The sequence below is a fragment of the Anomalospiza imberbis genome, chromosome 25, assembly GCF_031753505.1.
Source record: "Anomalospiza imberbis isolate Cuckoo-Finch-1a 21T00152 chromosome 25, ASM3175350v1, whole genome shotgun sequence".
Lineage (NCBI taxonomy): Eukaryota > Metazoa > Chordata > Aves > Passeriformes > Viduidae > Anomalospiza > Anomalospiza imberbis.
In genome coordinates, this window is record NC_089705.1 from 6,036,598 (window position 1) to 6,061,681 (window position 25,084).

Consider the following 25,084-nt stretch of genomic DNA (forward strand, 5'->3'; position numbering starts at 1 on the left):
TGGAGGGACATCACAAATGTAAGGGAGAGGAGCAGAAAAGCAGTTTAAAGATAGACACAGAAGCCTGAAAGCAGGCAGGAAACCCATCTCGAGCATGTTCCTTCCTTTGAGGCTGAAGCTGAATCCCACAATATGTTTTCTTCCCACTAATGCTTGCCTAGCTTCCTTTGGAAACAATTTAGTCTCTGCCCGTGGTAGAATGTTTTTATCCATTAAGAAACGGATATTTTAAAGAAACCATAAGTCAATCTGGACAGGGATTAGGAAGCAGCAATTCAGTGTATTTGCTGGGCCCATAATTCAGGACTTAACCTCAGAGCAGCCACGTTGCATTTCAGAAACAATAGGGGCACTTGCTGCCCATGCCAAGAGGCTTCTTAAAAGTAATGTAATACTTTAAAAATGTATATTTAAAAAGAAAAAGAGAGAGAAAGACTTTACTTTAAAGGCATATGATGAAGCATTCTGCTGATGATAAAAATGTTGTGCTGGACTGAAGTTATGGATTGGGAATGAAGCTGAGCAAATTCCAGATCAGGAGATCTGAAGCTCTTCACCAGTGATCACAGAGTCTCCCAAAAACCATTCCACATGCACTAGGGCTAGGAGAGGCTTGCAAAAGGATCTAACTTTACTGTCCTCCCTGTGAAATCGAGGGAGTTTGGCTTTTCTGGAGCAAAAACAAGAGTGTGCAGGGGGGTGTGAAGTGCATCAATCAAAACAGCTCGCTCTGGTACCGAGGAGATCCAGTCTAAAATGCCTTTGCATTGTCCTGGTGAGCACAAGGCCCCTCCACGCTGCTGGACAAGGCACACAATTGCTTTTGAGTGGTTGAAGATGTTTCCACCACAGAACTCGAGCGTGGGCGGTCCTGCTCTGCTGTGCTGGGAACAAAATGGTTCAGCCTGAGCCACTGCTGAAACGTGGGCAAAGGAGGACACAGAGAACTGGGGGCTGCTCCTGGGAGGATGTGTGTCTGTCACCAGCCCACCTCCCCTGAGTCAGGGGGCCCCAAGAAGCAGCTGAAGGCAGACAGCAGAAGTCCCTTTAACATCTTGCTTCACTTCTGAGAGCTACTGGATTTTTTTAAGCTAAAAGACAAAACTCGACTGAAGCAGGCACGCAAAGCTCTGGCTTCGCGTGCCCGTAATAAGGAACCATTTCAAGCCATCCTAATGACAGCTTGGTGTCTCGCTGCAGGGATGGCAGAGCTGGGATTGCAAACACTCAGAATTTCCAGACCTCTCTGGAGAAGCATTGGGCCAAATCCTCAGAGGCTCTGCTCGGTTGAAGCCTGGGAGGCAGAGCTGGATGGTGATGGGATCTGCCTTTCTGACCTGCCCAGCACTGGGCCAGATTCTCATCACAGCTACATGGGTGAACCCAGAGTTACCCTATTTACCCCCAGAGCAGCACAAGTGGGAATGAGATCTGGTGTGGGCAGGGTTGCCAGTGTCCATCCCATTTGGGGACAGGCATGGGAAGGGATCAAGTCTCTGCCTATCTGAGTGGGGCAAGGCAAGGCCAGAGCCACTGAAATACCCTGACACTGGAGAGAGCAGGATCGGTACCGGAGCCGTGCTCTCTCCTCCCATATTTCCTGGCATGCCCTTCAGAAACCATCAGCTTTCTCTTACCGAGAGGGTTTTGGTTTGAGACCATTTAACCTCAGGATGATCATTTTACATGGGGACTATTTATAACCTCCAGGGGCTGCTTTACTGAAAGCCTCTGCGAGTGGCTGAGGGCCAGACCCTTCTCCCACTCCCAGCGGCGTCCTTGCTGTGATCTCCACCACGGCCACGGCTTTCCCTCCTCAGGAGGAGAGATTGGACTGGGCCAGAGCAAACGCATCTCCCACAAACCCCAATTCTCCCAAAGATAAACACTGTCTCCTGCCTGCCTAAAAACCCAAACTCCAGTGCCATGTGCAGGGATTTGAGGTGCTGGGATCCCCCCACAGTGGCTGAGGCTGTTCCTGAGCATCCCAGCTCCCAGCCTGCTTTTGCCAGAAGCAGATTAGGAAGTTTGTGCAAACTGCTTGGTCAGCAGAACAGAGAAGCTGAGCACCACTAGCACACAAGCAGAGGGAGCTGGGCACTGGTGGAGGGGAAAAACCTTCCTGGCCCCTCTTAATCCCTGCACAGGGATGCTAAAAACATTAACCTTGGGAAGCACCCCATGAAAGATAGCGGGGGCCGGATGAACCCCGGCCTGCCCCACGGCCCCTCCCCGCTGGTATCTCGTTCTGCTTCCCACTAATCGGCCTCTCCTGTGTGTTACCCAAGAACGTGCCAAGTCGTGAGAATTACAGGCCTGTTAACTCCCGTGTTGTTCTTGGCACGGGCCGGGCTCCACTTGCTCGGGTAAAAATTATGATCTTTGTGAATAAGCCGTGTGTGTGTGTGCGAGAGAAAGAGGGGTTTTTAAAATGATGATTATGATTGGTCATAGCCAGACCTGTGTCAAAAGGACAGGGCTGAGATGAAAATTACTGAGCTGGTCCTGCTCCGAGTTACGCTGGTAGGAACCCGCAGTCATTTTAAGACGGTTCCTCCGACTCGGGAACAAGGGAGCCAAGAGCAGAGCGTGCACAAACCGCCTTTTGCAGCATTCCTGGGACTTCGGATTCACTCCGCAGGAATGATTTCAGAGGCTAATTTTGTGTGTCTCCACTCCTGCTGTCACTTGGCATTTGGGAATTTGGCAGGGGCGGTAGCTTGTGGCCAACTCCATTTTTTTTCTTGTTGAATTTGTGTCATCACCTGATTCTTTGCTCCAAACGGCGCTCTTTGGGTTTCTGGCACTGCAGGGGGCTGTGCTAATTTAAAATACAAATCTTTTCTTCTTCCCCCAAGATCTCTTTCTTTATGATGCGGCCAAGGGGACAAGCCTAGAAAACTCTTTCTCTCTCTCTTGCTTTTTTAAAAAAACCCAAATGATAGTCCTACACAAAATGCCCATGTTCTTCTCATAAACCTTGCTAATGTCAATGAAAATTCCAAGCATGGAGATTTGCATTTCAATGAGAAAGAAATTAAATTTTCTCTGTAATTTTGGGTTGGGAGGAGCGGCGCAGCTTTTACAGTTCGGGTAACATTTTCAAACATGTTTTTACACCCAAAACCCCCACTTTGCTAATGACACCGAGGCTTTCAAACAACCATATCCCTACTGGAAACACAGCACGGGGGTTTTGGGAGCTTTTTCTATGAAACTTTTCCAGAAAGGCTACTTCTCACCAAAATTCCAAATACAGACAGCTTAAATGCTGTTCCTTGAAGCCCTGTTAGTATCTCTGCTGATTTCTGAAGGAAAAGAACCAGTGAGACTAAAAGTGCATGGAAAAGCAGCACAGAAGAGGACAGGAGAATGGTCTCTTAATTCATCCTGGTGGCATCTGCCCGTGCAGAAAGACAGGAGCAGCACAGCAGCTGAGATATTTTAATGCCTTGCTTAGTTTGGGACTGAAATTCCAGGATTAGCAGCCTGCTCTCTGTCAGGTAACTCCAGTGGCAATTCCTGCCCCTGTCCTGGCAGCAAGCTGCGGATTCCTGGGGAACGCCCAGGGACTCGGGCGCTCCTTGCCGCTGGCAGATCTGGATAGAGCAAAGCTCTGTGTGTGTGTGTGTGTGTGTGTGTGCCCGTGCAGGTGTGCATCCGTGTGGGGAATTATGCTGGAGCTGGGCGAGGGATCACCACACTTGGCAGCCACACAATGATAAGAAACCGTTGGGATTAGCATGTAAAGCACGGAACACCCTCTCCGGCTGATGCATAACCATAGCGCGGCTGCCTTCATGTCAGAGGAGCTGCTGGGTTCAAAGGGTGCTGCTCTCACCTCCCTCGCACTGCTGATGCTCAGCTGCTCCTCAAAACCCAGATCTAATGGTGCAAAAAGTGACTTAATGCATGCAAAAAGGCTTCCAAGGTCAAGAAATCGACACAAACCCCTCCCTGGCTCCTTAACTAGGGGAGAGCTGGACTCCAACTCTAAAATCCCATCCAGAGGGTTGCTCCCACTCAGCCATGCCAGGAACACGAGGGTTCAGGGGTGACACTGGGACACCCAGGTGGTTACCTTGGATTGGAGTTTGAGCCTGGGAGCCGAAGTGGCTCGGGGTGCTGAGGGCTCCACGGGGGTTGGGTGTTGTTGGGGTGACTCTCATGGACTGGCGCAGCCGTTCCAGCTCTCCGTAGCGGTCGGTGAAGGGTTTGGCTTGGTCTTCCAGCTTTTGTCTGTGCCCTGGAACATGATAAAAGAGTCTGGTATCTGATCAGCTCCCCTTTGGCTGCAGCACCCTGGTTACACAGGGAGCCAATGCAGCCTCTGTCTCTGTGGTTTGCTGTTACTCACACAGGATAATGGGTGCCAGCCCTGGCAGAGAGCAGCTCCCGGGGCAGGTGGACACAGAGTGACCCACAGGGGAGGCTCCAGATCATCCAGAAAGTCTCCAGTCAAGGAGCTGGATCAGGATGCCCCTGTCTAGGTGAACAACCTCCACCAGCCCTCACTGACTCTGAACATGGAGGGGAGACATGTGCAAGGCAGGAGAAACCCTGTCCTGGCGAAGTGGGGACTAGGGAACCAGCAAACATTGAATTTTAACTATTTTCTACAGCATTTGCTCATTGCTTAAAGAACAAACTCCCGTCTTGCTCCAGCCCCCTCCCAGATGTGCCCACCCAGCTCGGTCAGAGCCAAGCGGGGCTGGAGAAGGCACAGGAGGGATGGGATCAGCCCTTGCTGGTGCCACACCTTGGCCACCTCACTTTGCTTCTCTCTGTTCCTCTTTCCTCCCCATAAAACGGGCAGACTAATCACCCACCTCCCCCAGGCAGGGCAGCAGCTAATGAGCGTTCATAAAGCACTCCCAGCTCCTTAGGTAGCAGCTGCTGGCACAGGGCAATAATTATTAAATTTATGCTAATTGTCCCGAGGCGAGAGGCGCATGAAACGCACTTGATACATAACTTTCACATTTTACTGTATTAATCACCGCCAAACAGCTTCTCTCTCTCTGGACCGGATTCCAGTCTAAGTTACACCCGCACAAAGCTGGAGGGGCTCCAGAGGAGCCTCAGCTTTACATCAGTGTGGGGTTCAGACCTTGGCTTCTCCTTGTTCATCCCCTGCCTCAGCCAGACTGCCCCGCAACACCCCCAGCTCTCTGCACCTGCCACGGAGGGACCTTGCCCAGGTGGCACCGCCTCATCCCGGCACCGTCCCAGCGCTCGGGGCACCGGAGATGTGCAGGCACGCCGGGAGAGAGGCTGGGAAGAAACCCTTCTGCAGCACTTCAGAGAGCTGGGCCTTATCAGATCCTACAGCCCGACATCCACCAAGCCAAGCTCAGCTCTTGGTGGCTTCTAAAGAAGAAAAGGAAAGCAAAGCAGCGTGTTTGAAAGGTGATGAAGGCAGGCACCTCTCGCCCGCACCCCCCTGCCCTTCCCCCTCACATCTGCACGGCTCTGTGAGCTGTGTCAGTTTATAGCAAAGTCACAGAAAGGCCCCACACTTCCCCCTCTCTAAATCCAGCATCTGGTATCTCCTGATCTCCCACTTGCCTGGCTCAGGCTGCGCTTGCCAGGCCGGCTGTGAGGACGCTGGGATGGGAGGGAAGCTCCAGAGGGGAGCTCGCACTCCCAGCTGAGCTCCACGGGTGTCCCACCAGCAAACCCATCCCAGCCACAGATTCTGAGGAGCTGTGACCCCTCTCTGCTCTCTCTCCACATCCACCATCCCCTCCAAGCTCTATAATCCCCAGATTTCCAGGGATGTGAGAGTCCAAACCGAGGCAAAACATGCTGGCACCAGAGAGGAAGACTTGGGGAGGATGAACCCAGCAGAAAGCAAAAACCCAGCGGTATTTTGAAAATGTATTTTCCCTGCTGTGTGAAGTAAACCGAGGAAACCTCAAAGCAAGACCATAAATGATCTCTTCTCATCTCTGTGTGCCCCCAGACCTCAGGCACCTCTGCATTATCCAGGGCCTTTGGAGCTGTGAGCAGCATCTGTCACATGGTGCTTTCTCCAGGGGAAAAGTGTGTGCACTGAGATGTCTTGTTTTAGCCCACATTTTATGTATTTCACTATACATTTAAACACAGAAGAAGAAAAACAGCGTCGTATTTCACCTTTACCCAGTTTTTTTTTTTGGGCACAGCTTCGCAGGAAAGCCAAAAAGAACTTCAAAGACCAAGTTCCCCAGAAATCTAATGAAAATTAAATTCCCTTCTTCTATCTCAGCACAAACCCTATCCTGTGGTGGTATCTGGCATGTGACAGGGAAAATCCTGAAAAAATATATCAAGTGATCTCTATGCTGATCATGTTTTTAAAGATTATTCAGCCATGCAGCCCCACCAAGGGCTTCATGTGCCTGTGTCATGCTGCACTGTGGTTGCTCCCGTGCCCGTGCTGTCTGAAGGTGGGCACAGCCCCGTGGGCTTTGCCAGCCTGGAGCAAACACCCTCCAGAAGGGGCTGGTTTGTGGGGAGACCCAGCAACTACCAGCAAAACCCCCCAAGCCCCTGAAACTATGCTGCTGAAAAGAAAGTGGCAAACTTGATGCAAACGTAAGTCAAGGCAAACACAGGGGTGGTGGGATCAGGGCTCTTCCCAGCCCTCCCAGACCCTCTCCAGTCCGTGTCCCACCCTGTCCCCACATGTGGGACCTGGCAGCCCCAAACCCTGTGAAACAAGGCAGAGAATGAGTTAAAAACCACCAGCTTGGCCTGCCAGCCCTCTTTAGCTCAGGCTGTCTCCCCAGGACTTCCTGCCGCTTGTCACTTAGGGCTGGGGACGTCAGACTTTGTCACGCAAGAGAGAATCGCTGTTAATGGGTTTCTTTCATCAGAACGACCTGAGCTTTTTAATTTCTGCAGCGGTTGGCTTCATTAAAAGCCCTTCCCCATCTGCCCACAGCTGTCACGGAGAGGAAACCAGTGAACAATAGCCCATACCTTAGAGAACAGGAAGGTGGTTTCTACCTTCACCCAAGCACTGACTCAAAGCCTCCCGAAGCCAGTGGGCGGATTTTCACCCAACTTCAAACAGCCCCAGCCCTCATCCCAAGAAATCTGTCTGAGAAGCCTCAATCACCCCGGCATGTGAATTTTGGGGCACAAAAGGCACTGCTGGGGTTCTGTGCTGCATTTCCAGCTGGGCCACCACTGGCTTGCAGGCCAATATTTATGGAAACAGCAGAGCCCAGCATGGTCAAATGGTGGCAGCTCCTGACCTTGGGCACTCCTTGTCAGCAGCGCCAGGGTTTTAACGCTGGATCGGGTTTCAGAATCGGTTAACTCCGGTATTGAACGTGACATGATGTAAACATTGACAGATCACCTACGATCCTGATGTAATAACAAGATCTGTATCAGCATATCAAACAAACTATCCCATTGAACACTTCCCAGCTGGAAGAGCCGACGTGAATTTGACACTTTAGGCCAGTAATAAGAAGCATACTGGAAGTTTTGGGTGTTTCCTTGGAATGCAGACAGCGAAACAGTGTGTGCCACACGAGCTCAGGCCCTCAGAGCTATGATTTAAAGACATGCTTTCTGCATTAAAATATTTCAAAGACCAAACAGAGTCTGCTCTTCCTTCTAGGAGTGTGCAACCTGATGTGGTTTCCCAAGCCGGGACCAGGATGGGGTTTCCAGGCTGTGGAGGGGGAGTTCCAAAACCAGCTGATTTCCTCAGATTACTGAGATGCAGAATATTAAGTTGAGCAAAAGTAGGAAAGGGCTCCAGGAACTTCATGGCTCGAGTGACACCAACATCTCAGAGCTGAGAGATTTGATTAAAAAAAACCGCTCTGTGGGGTGAATGTGAGCCCCACTTCCCTGATTTCTCTGCAGATGGACTTAGATGAGAGCTGAGGAGCTGCACAGCCTCCTCCCAGCCCTGCTGGGCTCAGAGCTGGGTGTCACGCTCATCCCCAGCCCCCGGCTCAGCCCCGTGCTGCCGGGGGCCAGGAGAGCAGATGTTGGGAAGTGGCTTGGCCCTCCCCGGGAGCCTGGCTGCGGAATGCTGGCGGCAAGCTGGAGCGGAGGAAACGCCGGGGGACGTTCATGAGCACACACACACTGCAGATCATTGCTTCAGCTCCAGACAGGAGGAGACGAGAGCCAGAAGAGGGTGGCATGGGCTGGCACAGCAGCTTGAGCCTCCTTCAAAGCATCCAAGCATCCCCCTGGCATTCCACCATCCTCCCACCAAGGCTCAGCCCAAATATTCCCAGCCTAACTGCAGGGCTGAGCCAGGCTCACCAGGAGCAGTCCCTGCACATAAAGCCATGGCTTAGTCTCTACACGTCCGTGAGAAGGGACCACAAGAAAGGAATCAGCAGTGGATAAAACTCAGTCTCAGTGTGCAAAACACCTCTCAGATCCCTCCCGTAGCCCTCGAAATAGGTACTTCAGAGAGACACGCCAGTCCTCTGCAGAGGCTGGAATTTTTTCCCAGTCTGAGTCTCGGCTAGACTATCAAGTCCCAGCATGTGCTCCAGAAAGAAGCCACATGTGAGACTCCTGTGTTATGGGAACAGCAGGCCTGTCCCTTGCAGCCGATGCTGGGCTGGTTTCATCTTTGCACACCTCTAACACAGGGCAAGGACGTGGCTCAGGCTCTCCCTGGAATCCCACCTCCAGCTCTAGGCATGCCATGGGAAATGCCCAGCCAAGAAGAATTCGGAGGAGCCCCAGTGCCAGGGAAGGAGGGAGGGGAGGACAGAGCAGAGCTGGGAGCTGGAAGGGAGCTGGAAGGGACTCAAACGTGACGCAGGATGACGGAGGTGCCCTCCGAGCCCCAGCGAGCGCCAGCCCCGCTGCTAAAATCAGAGCCCAGGAGTTCACAGGAGGGAGCAGGAGGGAAATGTGGGGAGGCACCGTCCCTTGTGCTGCCGAACAAAGTCAGGCACAGATAACTCATTATTCACATGTTTGAAGTTGGCCTGCTTACGCCATTTGGAAGGAGAATCAGTCACGGCCGGGCTTTGCTTTGGTTTCCTCTGGCTTTCGTGAGACACTGCTGCTACTGTCTTTCTGCAGCTCGGGGAGAAAGGGGAGTGTGGCGCAATGCGCCCCGGCTCGCTTGTCCTGGCACAGCGTTCACACCAACAACCAAAGGAAAATAATATTTAAAGGGGTGGGGGAGAGAATTAGGAAGGAAAAAAAAAAAAAAAAGAAAAAGAAAAAGAAAAAAAAGGCTGCTAATTTATAAAGCTTTTTTAGCTGGTGGTGGTCTGAGATGAATTGGCTGCCTCTAAAAGGATGAAAATAAATATCCCTCTTTTTGAAGGAAATAGGCTGGCTCCGGGCCAGCTGGCAGGAAGCACAGAGATATGTTGCATTTACAGTAGGTTTTTTAGTGTCTGAAGCTCCAGCAGCGGGAGAGATGTTCGTTCTAGGCAGGCTGGGATTGATTAGGAGGCTTTGGGAGCCCCTGATCTCCTCTCACTCCTGGGTTAGTGCTGAGACCTTGCCTCTGCCTCTCTCCCTGCCCACCCTGTGCCCACCCTGGCAAGTCTCTGATAAACCCCATCAGGGCCTTGATTGTGCTGGGAGACCCCAAAACTGAGCCCTCTGGAAGGAAAACAAAGCAGGGCATTAATTTAAACAGAAATCCAGAGTAGTGCTTCCAAAAGCTCCAGGGACGTGGGAGCTGTGGCCCATTCCCAAATCAAAGGGAACATCATGCCTGAATTTCCACACAACTGTGGCTCAAATGCCTGAAGGACACAGGATCCTTATTTCCAGGGTTTCAAGAGTCTTTCTGGATTTGCAAAAATATTTGAAGCCCTTGAGAACACAGGGAAAGCTGAGGCCATTCTCAGCAGTGGGTAAAATTCATCAGGTTTAAGCATTCAGCCCACTTGTGCCTTGCTGAAAATCTCCACCAGTGCTTTCCTGCCTTTTTCCATCCAGAGTAAGAACTCTGAAAATCTGCCCCTGAGACTGCAGAGTGAACTGGGTGGGGGTTAAAAGTTGTGATTTACAGATATGAAAGCTGCAGCCCGGGTGTCACAGCGCAGCAGGTGGGTGCACATCTGCGGGAAATCGGGCAGCTTTCAGAACAGGGTGCAAAAACCACCAGCCCCGACGGCCTCTCTGCAGTCACTCCCCATTCCAGGAAGGCAAAATTCACTTATGGGCTGTGATCTGGTTCTCATGGAATCAGGCAAACTCCCTGATTCCAAGATTTCTGAGCTGGGTGCTGGGAGGAAGCAGACAGATCTCAAGGACATCCAGCTGGTATTGCCTCAGCCCCGGCTGAGATCAGATTTTCAGATTCCATAGATCCATGGAGAGATGCCAGTCCCAGTGAGTTCCTGCTGCTATCTAACAACCTGGACTGGGACCTACCAGCAGAGCTGGTTTCTCCCAGTTCACAACCTGTTCCATTAGGGCAAGCACATCACATTCCTTGGGGTGACACTGGTTAAGGACACTGTGCCCGGGATGGGGAGGACCAGCTGCTGGGCTCAGCCCTGTGCAAGGAATGTGCCGTGGTTCAGCTGATGGAGCTGAGATGTCCCTGGCGCTGTGGGGAGGGAGCAGCAATTTGCCAGCCCGGCCTGTGCCCTCAGGAACAGACCCGAATTTTCCCAAGGTTTGAGGATGCTGAGCGCTGCTTTTCCCCTCAGACAGGGCTGGAGCTGAGCCCTGGCATTTGAATACTGATCCCCTCGATCCCAGGACTGAGCTCCAAGCTCCATCTCCAGAGCCTGGCTGGTGTTTTCCTGCTGGATAATTACAGCTCCTGCCGAGCTTTGCACTGGAAGGAGGAGCCCCAGAGCGATGGCACCTGCACAGCACCCTCATCCTCATCCTCATCCTCCCTGCAACGCTGCTCCCCAAACCAAGGAAGCAGAGCTGACCATGGGGAAAGGGGTTCCCTGCTCCCACATCTGGATTTGGAATGGAGAACCTCCCAGCACAGAGGTTCCCATCCCACTGCCACCGTCCCCGGAGGCTGGGAAGGCACCAGGGGCACTCCCTGCTCGCTGTGTCCCTCTTCTTCCTCGCCTCTCTGCCCCGCTCCCACTGCGGCACGCAGAGACACTGGAAAGAGTAAGAGAAAATAATGCAAACTCATGTCTGAGCCCCTTCCGCTGCAGGAGGTGATTTATCTCTGCCTGCCTGCAGGACAGGTGACTGCGCTCCGGCAGCGGAAGAGAAGGGTCTTAGGAACTAAATTTCATTTCACTCTGAGTCAAATCCTCTTCCTCTCTCTGCCACATCATTAAAGTGATTGGTTGTGCTGATAAGCCCTTTCGGGAGGGAGAAACAAGATGTGTCCTGCCTGACATCTGATGTGATCTTGTGGTTTTGGTTGATAGTTCTGGTCCTTTAGCTGTTGTCTTCCCTGAAACAAAACTTGCCCTTTAGCACTGGCAAATTTTTTTCCCCCTCTCTCCTTTCCAATCTGTGACCCTTCGCTCTGTCCTCCTGAGCTCCTGAATCCTGCCCGAGGGAGCTGGGGCCACGCTGCATTAATAACCCTGCAAATCCTCCCTGCCAGCCTCCTGCACATCCCCTGCTGCCCCCCAGGATTAACAGACAGGCAAACTGAGGCACGGGGCAAAATGCTGCTCCTTTGGGAAGGAGCAAAGCTCACCAATGGCCTTGCTGCGATGCTCACAAAAATTCCTTTCTGGTGCCACCTGCATCCCATCCCGGCCCACTTATGCTCCTGCACAGCTCCCTTTGGATCATGCTGCTGGATCCAGCAGGAATTTCTTTGGTTGTGTGTTGGAATTGCATTTGAATTTCTTTTGCTGTGCCTTTGAACGACCCCTGACACAACCCGACACAGAGCACCACCAACATCCTCCTGGGAAAAGCCTTCAATGCAACTTAACCCCCCAAACATCCCTAAATGACCACCAGATCCTACCAGAAAACCCTTTTGATCAGTTTAGGCTCTCCCAAACACTGGACCAATGCCCATTTCTCCATTCTGAGTTATTTCCAAAGCCACCCCAGGGCCAGGTTTGCCTCTTCCACCCCAGCCGAGAGCCGTGCCCTGGGGTTTTCCCAAAGCTTTCAAAAGCAGGAGGTGTTGCAACCAATCCCAACAAAGATTCCTTTGTAGGACACAAGCAAAAATCATTTCCCTGTTCTGACTCCCAATATTGCTGCACTTAGAAAATATTGGTCGTTTTCAAGTGAAAAGATTTTGAAGTTGTTACACAGCAGGCGACTGGAAAAGGGAGGTGGAATTTACTGCATGTGGTGAATGAAATAATTAGAGGAGTGCATTTACTGGAGCCCAGATCATTTCAGCTGCTCTGTTATTCCTTTTGAGGCCGGATTACAGCCTCGAGCTGCAGCACCAAAGGCCCTGGTGATGCAGACCCAGTGCTTGGAGCACTCTCAGGCAACTTTCATCCCTGTTCTGCTTTCCCCAGGGAATTCCCGGCACCCTGGTGTCCCCTGGGACATCCTGTGTCCCACTGAGATCCCACTGGGGCTGGGGGTCTTGCACAGCCCCACCACAGAAGCCAGGGCCAGGCTGGGTTTGACCCCGAGGGGTTTTTATCCACGCCCAGGAGCTGAGCCTGAGGGGCATCCCGGAGGAGCAAACTTTCCCCCTGGGATCAAAACGTGTCAGAGATGGGAAAACAGGCAGGGAAACCTCCTGTGAGCCAGCGCCGATCTGCAGGGGCTCCTGCAGGAACTGGGGAGCCCCAGGGATCCCCCAAAGGCTCCTGCAGGATCTGGGGAACCCCAGCGATCCCCTAAAGGCTCCTGCAGGAGTTGGGGAACCCCAGGGATCCCCCAAAGGCTCCTGCAGGATCTGGGGAACCCCAGGGATCCCCCAAAGGCTCCTGCAGGAACTGGGGAGCCCCAGGGATCCCCCAAAGGCTCCTGCAGAACTGGGGAGCCCCAGGGATCCCCCAAAGGCTCCTGCAGGAATTGGGGAACCCCAGGGATCCCCCAAAGGCTCCTGCAGGAGCTTGGGAACTCCAGGGATCCCCTAAAGGCTCCTGCAGGAGCTGGGGAGCCCCAGGGATCCCCCAAAGGCTCCTGCAGAAGCTGGGGAGCCCCAGGGATCCCCCAAAGGCTCCTGCAGGAGCTTGGGAACTCCAGGGATCCCCTAAAGGCTCCTGCAGGAATTGGGGTGCCCCAGGGATCCCCCAAAGGCTCCTGCAGGAATTGGGGAGACCCAGGGATCCCCCAAAGGCTCCTGCAGGAGCTGGGGAGCCCCAGGGATCCCCCAAAGGCTCCTGCAGAACTGGGGAGCCCCAGGGATCCCCCAAAGGCTCCTGCAGGATCTGGGGAGCCCTAGGGATCCCCCAAAGGCTCCTGCAGGAGCTGGGGAACCCCAGGGATCCCCTAAAGGCTCCTGCAGGAATTGGGGAACCCCAGGGATCCCCCAAAGGCTCCTGCAGGAGCTTGGGAACTCCAGGGATCCCCCAAAGGCTCCTGCAGGAGCTGGGGAGCCCCAGGGATCCCCCAAAGGCTCCTGCAGGAGCTGGGGAGCCCCAGGGATCCCCCAAAGGCTCCTGCGGGAGCTGGGGAGCCCCAGGGATCCCCCAAAGGCTCCTGCAGGAACCAAAGCCCTTGCACTCCTCCAGCAGGGCTGGATCAGCGCAGGGAGATGCAGACACCCACGAGCTGCACCGGTTCCATCCCACAAAAGCAGAGGCTGGAGCACGGCCGGGATTAGGCCGACGTCTCTGAGCAGCAGCACCCCAAGAACACCCAGGGGATGTGTGAGGATGTCCTGGGGGAAGCACAGCCAGGGCCCCCAGCAGCAGGAGCGTGCCCCAGCTCCGGGATGGGCACACGGCGTTTCCTCCAACGGCCTCAGCCCTGCCAGAGCTCAGGCAATAGGGAAGCCATAAGGGGCCACTCAGGATTTCCTCCTCTTCCTCACCAGGGAAGAGGACAGGGCTCCAGAAGTGGGAAATCAGCTTGTTTTAAGTACTGAGGATTAAATTAGAACAGATTACAGCAATGTGACATGGACAAATCACTGTCCAGGAAGAGCTGAGGTCATTTATTTATTGAAATTATCTTGGATTGATTTTGTTGCATTTTTTTCTCCTATTTTTTCCTATTTTTTGCCATTTCCCTTTTTTTTTTTTTTTTTTTTTTTTTTTCCCTAATTCCCAGACAATCTGGGAACTGTCTGTGTATTTATTTCTAGCTAAGGACAAGCAGGGGAATAAAACAAAGACCTCGATAATACCCAAAACTATCACCCCACGGGAGCACTTCAGCACCGAGTCTGCTTTTAATTACAGAAAACATCTCCAGCTCAAGTTTTACGCAGCCCCACGAGGGAGCCTTTTGGCCAAGATAAAGATCTGGAATTGGACAATACTGGCACAACCCACCCTGTCCTGGGTCTCCACTCAAGCTTCTGAGAGGCACAAGACTCTCCAATAATTTATTCTCCAAGCACTTCCCAAATCTCCAAGGGTAAATGTGCAGAAAGCACAGGATCTCTGCCTCAAGGTCCAAAAATTGCCCATAGGAATATGGGAACAGGAGATCATTTTGCCCCTGCTCCTCATTGGCTCCCATCCCATAACCCCACTCCATCTTCCTCATCCTCAGCTATTTTTAGGCTGTTCCCACTGACCCACACTCATCTGCCACTCAGTAAATCCCAACTTCCCTGTGTCCCAGGATTGGGAGTATTTTATTTCACCATCTCCAGGTTCCTGGAGCTGCCGTGCCAGAGGACATCATCCCAACCTTCCCACAGCGCTCCCAAACCAAGATTTCCCCTTTCCAGTCCATCTTTCTCAGGGTTGGTTTTTTTTTTTTTTTTGCTTTTTTACCTCAAATTCAAGACAAGAGTTCCCAATGCATGGGGTGAGGCAACCAGCACCGTGGGGACAGCGATGCCACAAACACCTCCACAGGAGGGACAAGGGGGTGCCACCCCCTGCACACCCCAAACTGCTCGTGTCTGCACACCCCAAAATGTGTGTCTGCACACCCCAAACTCCCCATGTCTGCACACCCCAAATTCCTCGTGTCTGCAACACCCCAAATTCCTCGTGTCAGTACACCCCAAAATCCGTGTGTCTGCACACCCCAAAATCCCCATGTCTACAACACCCCAAACTCCTCATGCCTGCACACCCCAAATCTGTGTGTCTGCACACCCCAAGCTCCCCATGTCTGCACACCCCAAACTCTCTATTTCTGCACACCCCAAGCTCCCCATGCCAGTACACCCCAAATCTGTGTGTCTGCTCACCCCAAACTCCCCATGTTTGCAACACCCCAAACTCCTCATGCCTGCATACCCCAAATTCCTCATGTCAGTACACCCCAAACTCTCTATTTCTGCACACCCCAAACTCCCAATTTCTTCACACCCCAAACTCTCTATTTCTGCACACCCCAAACTCCCAATTTCTTCACACCCCAAACTCTCTATTTCTGCACACCCCAAACTATTTCTGCACACCCCAAGCTCTCTATTTCTGCACACCCCAAGCTCCCCGTGTCTGCACACCCCAAGCTCCCCGTGCCTGCACACCCCAAACTCCCCGTGTCTGCACACCCCAAACTCCCAATTTCTTCACACCCCAAACTCCCAATTTCTGCACACCCCAAGCTCTCTATTTCTGCACACCCCAAGCTCCCCGTGTCTGCACACCCCAAACTCTCTATTTCTGCACACCCCAAACTCTCTATTTCTGCACACCCCAAGCTCCCCGTGTCTGCACACCCCAAACTCTCTATTTCTGCACACCCCAAACTCTCTATTTCTGCACACCCCAAACTCCCCGTGTCTGCACACCCCAAACTCCCCGTGTCTGCACACCCCAAACTCTCTATTTCTGCACACCCCAAACTCTCTATTTCTGCACACCCCAAGCTCCCCGTTTCCCAGCTCAGAGCTGTGCTGTGCGCCCTCGTGGGAGGGAAACCCTCGCTCAGCTGAGGCTCTCAGAAGTCTGAAAGCCAAAGAGCAGCAGCGGTTCCTGGAAACGCCTCGCACGGGGGAGGTGAGAAGCCTTCCCACCCGCTGGCTACGTGACAAGGGACAGCGCTGCTGGGGACAGCCGCAGCCTGTGGGGGGCAAGGAGCCTTTTTTGGGGAGGGAAAAGCAACCACGGAGGGAATTGGGGCTGTGCAGGATGGGCCCAGCCAGAAAAACCAGCAGGGACAAGATGGGAGAGGGGATGTGAAGTGCTGTGGCCACAAGCCCCCTTGTCCCGGTCCAAGCCACGCTGGGGACACGTTTCTGTCACTCGCTGTGGTCACACCAAGCAGGGACATGACCCAAAGCGCCCCATCTCCGATGCAAACCCCAAAAATGAACAGGGCAGGAGGCACCAACAACCAGCACGTCCACAGGGCTGGCAGGGAACGGGGGGACACAGGGACCCACAAATCCTCCTGGTCTCCCTTTCCTCCCCAACAAGGACAGCAGCAATGGGGTGGGAGTCAGAAAGAAGGGATTAAATCCAAAAGGGATTTAGAAAGTGGAGAGAGAGCTTAAAGACTGAATGTAGCAAACAAAGGCCTAAGAAGGGAGAAAAGGAATCTAAAAGGGGAAAAAAGACTTTGCACAAGAGTTCTGGGCAGAAAGGGGCTGGAGCTGCAAGAGGGAGCCGGGAGGGAGAAAGGGAAAGTGAGAGCAGAGAAGGTGAGAGCCTTGGGAAGGAAAGGAAGGAAAAGGGAGGGGAAGGCAAGGCAGGCAGCAGGTGGGTGTGAGGGGAAGCCCTGGGATGTTCCCTTTTGCTCAGGAACAGACTGAACACCCCTGTGCGGCTCCCAGCCCTTCAGCTCCCCACCTTCTGCCTGCTGGGATTATTTTGCAGCAGCTGTGGATGCGAGAGGGCTCTGCAGCAGGGCTCCTGCTGAACACAGGGCTGCAGAAAGGGGGAAAAGAAGGAAATTCCACAGGAAGTTCAAATATTTTATTACTTCCTGTTTGTACAAAGTATGTCAACACTTGGCACCCGCTGTGCTATTTGTTTAGAGCTAAGGTGCCAGCTTGACAGAATGTCCTTTTTTTCCCGTCCAGATCCAACCCAGAAAGAGCTGGAGCACAAGGAAAAAGAGCTCAGAGCGAGCGGGGCACTGGGAGGAGCCTGGGGAGGAGATGCTGAAGGAAAGGCACCGCTGGTGTCACCCCTGGGGATCCCCACGGAGGCTCCTCCTGCTCCTCCTGCCCTGGCAGGGCTCTGCCCCTCACCCTGGATTTCCCACCCATCCCCACTCGCTCTCAGACTCCTCGGGAGTTTGATCTGGGCACAGCCTGAGTTGAAAGCCTCGCTCAAGGGCTGAGATGAAGCGATGGGCCAGGGGTGGGAGATGAATGGGACGCCCAGAGGTGGAGCCCAGCCACAGTCCTGGCCCCAAACCCCACAAGGACGTTGGCTGGAGGGATTCTGCTGCAGCTGAGAAGACGCTGCCCGGGCCTTTCCCAGGGTACCAAGACAAATGGCCAATTCTTTCCACACTAAGGATGGGTTTTGTCCTCTCCACCAGCCCCACATCAGCCTCCAGCCCTGCCCAGCGCCGATCCTCACACCAGGAGCCAGCACACACCGTGGCCCATCTTTTGAAGCCAAGAAGTGGGAAGAATTCAATACATTTTTATGCCCACACATACATGCACACAGGCATTTACATACACATGTTAAAAAGTGTGTATAGTATGTATATATATAAATAAAAATTGCAATTCCTGCTGGCAGCTCTCACCTCCTGCAGCCAAACAGGTTAGAGCAGCCCCAGCCTCCGTGTTTGGCCCAAGGTGGGGATCACCAGGGCTGTGCCAGCCCCAAATGCCACCCTGGATGCCAGTGCTGGCAATGCCAGGGTGCTGTGCCCGGGAGCCACCCAGTGGCAGGTGAACCAGGAAAAGCACCTCGGCTTTCCAGGATCATTTTACAGCTGCTGTTTCCACACCCAGGGCTTCTGCAGAGCAGGAAGGGGAGAAAGGTGTTATTTCATTCTTTTTTGAAATTGTCATCTTCATTTGAAAGTGTGGCAAAAAAAAGAATTCTTTTAAAAATGGGGGGGTTTTTTTCCCCCACTGGAAATTCAGCAACCATGACTTCAAGCCCTAGGGTCAAACTGGGAGCCAAAACATGACCAATAAATCTATGATTCCCTGAAAAAACTCCAAAATAGCCACAATTTGTGTCTAAACCTTTCCTAGCAGCAATTTATGGGTTGAGGGTGCAGGAATGGGGCAGAGATCAACCTGTGGGGGCAACACAAGGCAAGGGCACAAGCAGCAAATAAACCCCACACAGATCTCCTCAAGGAGCCAACACTTCCAGCACAATTTGAGGACCAGAAATCATCACAAAATAAAAAGGAAAACCCCAGGAAAAAAACGCTGCCCTTGCAGCTGGGCTGTGTCCCAGGGAGGGCACCCCTCGGGCACCCCACACCAGGACAAGCTGCTCCATCCTCAGCTTTGTCCCGATCGCCACGGCCTCCGTATCAGAAAACAGAAATGAGGGACGGGGAGCTCTGGGGTGAAATGCTGAAATTCAGGAGGGACGGGTGTGATTCACCGGGGTTTGGCTCTCAGGGAGGCCAAACCGAGCTCCAAGAGTAGCAACTATCTCACCTTGTATTATTATTTATGTATTCCTGATGATGAGGATGATGATGATGATTATTATTATTAGAAAGGCGATCTGATAAGGGGCTGAGCCAGCAGTCAGGAGGGCTGGTTTCTATTCCTGACACTCCTGGCAGAGTTGTGAAATTCCCTGCCCAGCCCTGGGGCTGAGCCCCTGCACCCACCACGACCCACAGGTGCCCCACACCAGGGACCTGCCTGGTGTTTCTGGCTTAAAAAAAAAAATAAACCACAACAGCAGCGTTGGATTTCCTGCATTCCAGCTTCTAAATCCATCCTCGACAGGCTCCAAAATGAAATCAAGGAGGGGGGAAAATCCCCCAAAGCCCGATACAAATGAAACCCCCTGGCAGAGGTAACGGCCTCCACCTGGCCTGACATCAAGGGGCACCGATGGCCCGGCGACAGCATCAACAGCAAATGTTTTCAGAGGCGTTTTTCGAAGGATCAAACCGCTTCCCCTCGGTGTGGGCACTACAGCCTCACACGCAAAGGGAACAATCTCGGCTTTATAGTCCCGGGGTGATGCTGAGCGAGCAGGAAGGCGAAGCCGGAGCGCAAAGCCGGAGATGGAGCCCCCCAGGGACAAGATCCCACCTCACAGTGGGGTCCCACAGGGCAAATAATCCTCGTGGCGAGGGGAAACTGCTGCGGGCAGCAGCTCCGGAGCGTGTCCCTGGGCGGCTGCGAGGGCCGAGGGCAGCTCCGAGCAGCCCGACGCCGAAAGCCAGCCCGGGCAGGGCAGCTCCCGGAGCCTCCCTCAACCGCGAGGCACCATCCTGCCCCCGGGAGAGCCTCCCCAGCACAACAGAGACGCTTCTGCGGTCGCAGAGTCTCTCTGGTTTCTCCAGGCTCAGCCCCCGGCCGCGGGCGCTGCCAGCCCCAGCCTTTGACAGCTCGAAAGCGAAACCACCGCGAAGCCGAGGGGAAGGAGCTCTCTGCCAGAGCAGACACCGCCTCAGCACCCAGGGAACCTGCACCATTTTTAGTTCAATCCCAGCGATCAGCTCCTGAAGCCGAGCACAGATCTCTGGTTTCATAATCCCCCAAGTCCCCCTGAGCAGCGCCAGGCTGGGCCCTTCGTGCTTTTGCCATCAAAAAGCCCAAAAGAGTTTTCCCAACATCCCAGCCTGGAGCTGTGAAATCATCCCTCCATGATGGGTTAGGGAGCGATAAACCATCCCTCCGCGATGGGATATGGAGCAGGAGGCAGGGAGGGACGCACGGGAAAATCCGGGCAGCCAACGGCGGCAGCCCAATGCCATCCCTGAGCTCCGTGTGCTGGCTCCGCGTCCTGCTTCCCGCAGCCACGGAGAGCTCGGACCCCGCACCCCCTCCCCAAAACCCAAACCCAGCCCTTCACTCACTGCGGGGCTCCCGGGGTCCGTCCACGGTCACTTTGATGGCTCGGTGGTAGGTGGCCACTTGGGTGGGGTTGGTGAACACGGTGATGGTCAGGGTGAAGCTTTTCCCTACGGACGGTGGGGAGGAAAAAAAAAAAATACCAGAAGTGAGGATCCCACATGGGTTCAGCTCTTGTGGGAGAGAGAGCTCCTGCGGGAGCGGGCTCGGACATAAATCCCCGCACACATCATTGCATTTAACGAGCCGTGATTGCCCAGACAGAGGCCGGCGGCTCCCGCTGGGGCTGCGCTGGCGGCGGCGGACGCAGCCCTGGAGCCGCTTCAGAGCGGAGCCGGGACCTTCCCGCACGGAAAAGTCACTCGTCCCCCTGCCCTGCCCCCGCATCGACCCCTCCACCAGGGCAGCCTCCTGGGGTTTTCCCGCTCCGACGCTTCCCCTTTTCCGTGGTAAGCCAGCCCTGGAGCAGCGCTGGATGCGGGATCCCCTCGGGGGCAGCTGGGGCCCGGTGCCCTTGGGAAGGAGCTGGGATCAGCCTGCAGGGGAGCCAGGGCCCGGTCCCTGGGGATGTTCAAACTGGAGGGAGCTGTGCTTGGCCTCGGCAATGAGGACACCCACGGGAGGGCCAGAAACTGGGAACTGCGAAACGGGAACTGAATCCGGCCGGCTCTGGCCACCAGAAGCGGTCACCAGACGGGCAGCTCTGCAGGGACTGTCCCCTCTCCCAGCCCTGCCCAGAGAGCAGGAATCTGCTGCTGGGAATGGCTTTGGATACCCTCGGCGAGGGTTTCAGAGGTGCTTTTGAAGCATCAACCTGTCACCTTTTATACAAAAACCTAAAAAAAAAAAAAAAAAACTAAAAAAAAAAAAAAAAAAAAAAGAATGAAGCATTTAAAAGCTCTCAGGAGCCAAATTTTGCAAGAAAAGCCTCCCTTGCCCCGGCAGAACAAGTTTCCATCCGCAGCCTGAAAATGTCTTTATCATCACAGAGGGTGTCAGCAGCCCTGGGCCAACTCTGACCCCAAACCCTTCACATCCCACAGCCTCACCCCAGCCCCCTGTCCCTGCCTGGCCTGGCTGGGGCTCGATGTCCGGCCCAGGGGAGGCTGTGGGAGAACAGAACCCCCCCAGGAAGGGCCTCAGCTCTCCCTCAGGCTCCCCAAATTCAGGAAACCCTCAGCTAGAGGAAGGAGGCTGCACAGAGCACTCTGACCAAGCCCCAGCAGCAATCCCTGCGGGATTTCAAAGGTATCAGAGGTCTGAACCCCGGCAGGATATCAGGTATAAACCTCGGTGTGATGGATTTCTGCTCCTCCAGCCTTTATTCCACAGATAAAAGCAGTAGGAAACCACCTCCTTTCCCTTTCCCCCTGGAGCAATCAGGGATTTTCAGATCCCGACCACCGTCTCTCTACAGGGTCGGACCTGAGAATACCCACAGCAAAACAAAACTAGGAGGGAAAAAAAAAGGAATAAAGCGGAAAAAATGACATTTTCTCCCCTGGAGAACATCCTGGAATTATCCCAGGTGGAAGAATTCCTCCATGGAGCACGGAAAGGAGGGAATGCGGGCTCTAAAGGCGACAGCAGTCACCAATCCCCGCTTTATCTCTGCTTTAAAACCAGGACTGAACAACGCGCAAACCTTCGGCTCATTTTCTGCACAGAGAGGAGCATTTGGGAGGGCAAAAGAAACAGAATTATTTCGTTTGGAATCCGCAATGATGCAGCCCCTGCTGCCAACCTGCAGGGACGGGATGAGCCCGCGGAGCGCAGAGGATCCCGGAGGATCACGGAAAGAACAGCCGGCACCGAGGGCTTGCGGGTAAAACCAGAGCCAGAGCACGGGGCGAGGAGGATGAGGAGCAATTATTTAGGGAATTTACAGGAGCGGAGGGACGGGTTTGCAGGCAGCGTGCGGCAAAACCCGGCTGTGAGGCACAGAACCCCAGAGCTGAGCCCGGCACCTCCGTGCCCCTCTTTGTGCTGCATTAATTCTGATTTATTTATTATTATTATTATAGTTTTTAATTTTTTTTTATTCTCCACGTGAAACAACCTCCCTGCCCCGGAGTCCCTCGCTGCACACACAAACCCAGCCCGGGCCGGTTCTGCCTCTCTCAAAAACCCTGCCCTGAACCGAAAATGATGATTCTGCCCCAGCATCACTTTTAGTCATTTCCCGCCTTCTCAGGAAGCCGGGCTGGGGTTTCTCGTCCCCACCGTTCCCCGGCTCCGCTCCGCCGGGGCTGGACCGCGGCTCCCGGGCGGGTTTGGGAGCCCCGCCGGCTCCAGGGGATGCTCCGGGGGGAGATTCCAGCTGGGAGAACAGGCGGGGATGCAGCAGGGAGAATTTTCATTTTATACTGCTCAATCTGAGTTTAAAAAGTCTATTTTTTTTTTTTTAATCTTTGTCTTGCACATGGAGATGAGAATTTATTTTGGCGGGGGAGTTAGGAGCGGCTCTTCCCAGCTCACAGCGCCGGGGAATAATCCCTGACACCTTATTACTAAAAATACCCAAATCTGGCCCGTTTCAAGTGGCGTTTTCCCAGGGAGAGCCTGGCTGCAGGGCTTTTCCAGGCTCCTGCAGCTCGGGCACACGGCAGGGCTGGAGCAGGATCCGTGTTTACGGATCCACACGTCCTCGCTTCGGATTTACACAAACATTTGTACACACACAGGGAAATATTCCACAGCGACTCCAAATTTCTGCCAGAATAAATGAAAGCAGCACCGGGCTGTCAGGGATGGAGCCAAACAAGGCAGAGCGAGTGTGACACCCGAAATAAAAATTCAATAGCAGCGATTTTTCACAGTAAATTGCTCTGAAAGAGCCCCGTGCCGGGCAAGCAGCGCCAGACACGGGGAGTGAAATCCACCCTTGACACGGCGAGAGATCCCCACGGAGCCGCTCTCGGCCGGCCCCAGGGAGCCCCGGTGCGGCTGTTCCTCTCTGAATATGACAAAGCCTCACCCCACATGAATATGTACAAAAAAAAAAAAAAAATTAAAATAATTAGCGCCCGAGTCCCGCCCGTTAGAGGCAGCGGAGGTGCCGCCACTGCTGGAATGAGCGTTCGGGAGGACTCTGCCTGGGGAAGGAGTTTATTCACCAAGGGCTTTATGAGACCCAACTCCTGCTAATTCCGAGCTCGAGAGTGCAGAGGAAGCAAGTTAATAATGAATTCAAGAGTCACGCTGAGATTGGGTTGCGTTCAGTTTGGAAATTTGTGCGAGGATGAAGGAAAAAAAAAAAAAAAAAGGAAAAAGCCCAACCAGAAAGAAAAGAGCCTAAGAGAATAATTGATTACAGAAATGAAAGCTTAATTCATGAAAGAAAAACATTTTCCATCCATCAACCTGCAACCAGTTAAGTGGAGAGTTTTAAAGAAACTGCAACATGGAGAAGGAGCCAACAGGAAAAAGGAAATGTATGAAAGAATGTAAACTATTCAAGTTTCATAAAGAGGAACAAGTAAACAGTTATTACATGCAAATAATTCCTAACATCACTGCTTTTAATTAATGCGGAGAAGTCAAAATATATCTGACACTGTGTGTATACATTTGAAGCCTTTGAGAAAGTGCTGCCATATGGCCATTAAAATATAGAGTTCTTATTTGGGCTCAAACGCAGGACTGAGTGCTTCGATCTGCAGCGTTCATTGGTGATGAAACGCTGAAATTCTATTTATACCCTCGGAAACTCAGGTACAGGGAGGGCAGGCAGGGCTCCGTGTTTAACATTTCCAGGGGATTTATTTCCCTCTGCTCGGGTGGCACGGCCGGATTTGTTTGGAAAAGCCGGGAAGCCAAATTGCCGTCCTGCTTTTCCCTGCCACGAGCGGGGGAAAATGAGCAAAATTCCCCCCCCGCCCCCGAGCAGCCGCAGCTCCCTCCCGTGCCAGCCCTGCAGGCCGAGCTCTGCGTTATTATTTCACTTTAAACTCTCGATTTTCGCTATTTAAAGTCGAGCTGCCAGGTGGGGTTTGGTCACCGAGCAGCCGCCGCTGCCTCCTGCGTGATGGGAGAAATTGGGGAAGGTTCGGGCTGGGGCCGCCTTGTTCGTGTTTAGATAGATTTATAGATATTTAGATAGATTTAAGTCTGTATTTTAAATTGTTTTTCATCTGCACCGCCCTTTCCCGGCACCTCGGCAGAGAAGAAGCCCTGGGAGGAGCGAGGCAAAGCTGCCGGCGGGGCCGGGGCTGCTCCCGCATCCCTCCCGCATCATTCCTGAATCTCTTTCATCCTCGGGAACCGCTCTGGGGCTGGGGGGGGGTTCTCCCGACAACGAAACCACGGTTGGAACAAAATATAATATAGAATAAAATAAAAATAATAGTAATAAAAAAACAAACTAACAAAATAAAATTTTAAATTAAAGTAAAAATTATAAAATATAATAATACAATGACAAGAAAAGAGAGAAACTATTTTCTTTCCGTTTTCTTTTTTTTTCCCCTCTTAAAAAAAAAAAAAATAAAAAGGCCAACCATTTCCTGGCCGGTACCTACCCCTGCCGCTTCTCCCAACAAATCTGAGGTCGTTAAATCGCGCTACTTGGTTTTTCATCACGGCAGAGGCGTTGCGCAGCTCCGCCGAGTAATTCTCGTCGTTCCCCGCCATCACCGTGACCACGGTCCCATCGGGGACATCTCCGAGCGCCACGACCTAGGGCAGGGCCAGAGCATTTCAGGCTCAAATCAACCTTCACCGGAGCCAACCTGCGCTACGGTTCCCCCCCTAGAGCCGCGCAAAAAACCCCAAAGCAAAACCAAAAGCAGCCCGAGCCCCCGAGGGAGGCTGAGAAAGTCGGAGTGGGAAGGGGAAAATGAGCTCGAAAAGGGTTAAAAGCAGACGGGGGGTCCGCGGGGAGGGGGTGAAGGGAGGGTCAGGCCACCCTCGGCCCCGTCGGAGGAGTCTGGGCGTTTATTTTGTTGGATTCGAGATAAAAATAAAGCGCTGCCGAGCGCGGGGCGGCCGCGAGCGAGGCCCCGGAGCTCCGCGTCCGGCCCGGGGAAGCGCCGGGCCCGGGGAGGGGCCCCCACCCCTCCCGGGGAGCAGCGCCCGGAGCCGGAGGAACCCGGTTTAGAGCCCCCCTCAGCCCTCCGGGCTCCCGGGACC

The 25,084-nt window shown here is 53.4% G+C and overlaps 1 protein-coding gene and 1 long non-coding RNA gene across 3 annotated transcripts in view; both read right to left on the reverse strand.

The window, feature by feature from the left end:
- Positions 1-25,084, reverse strand: part of LOC137462488 (uncharacterized) — a 338,602-nt gene that overhangs the window by 119,550 nt on the left and 193,968 nt on the right. The gene's annotated exons all lie outside the window — the stretch shown is intronic.
- The window catches only part of RUNX3 (RUNX family transcription factor 3), a 36,095-nt gene that overhangs the window by 10,174 nt on the left and 837 nt on the right, over positions 1-25,084 (reverse strand). The window contains exons 2-4 of the mRNA XM_068172923.1: positions 24,475-24,631; positions 19,960-20,064; positions 4,082-4,246 (exon numbers count right to left, since the gene is read on the reverse strand). Of these exons, the coding sequence (XP_068029024.1) occupies positions 4,082-4,246; positions 19,960-20,064; positions 24,475-24,631 (427 nt within the window). The remainder of the gene's footprint in view (positions 1-4,081; positions 4,247-19,959; positions 20,065-24,474; positions 24,632-25,084) is intronic.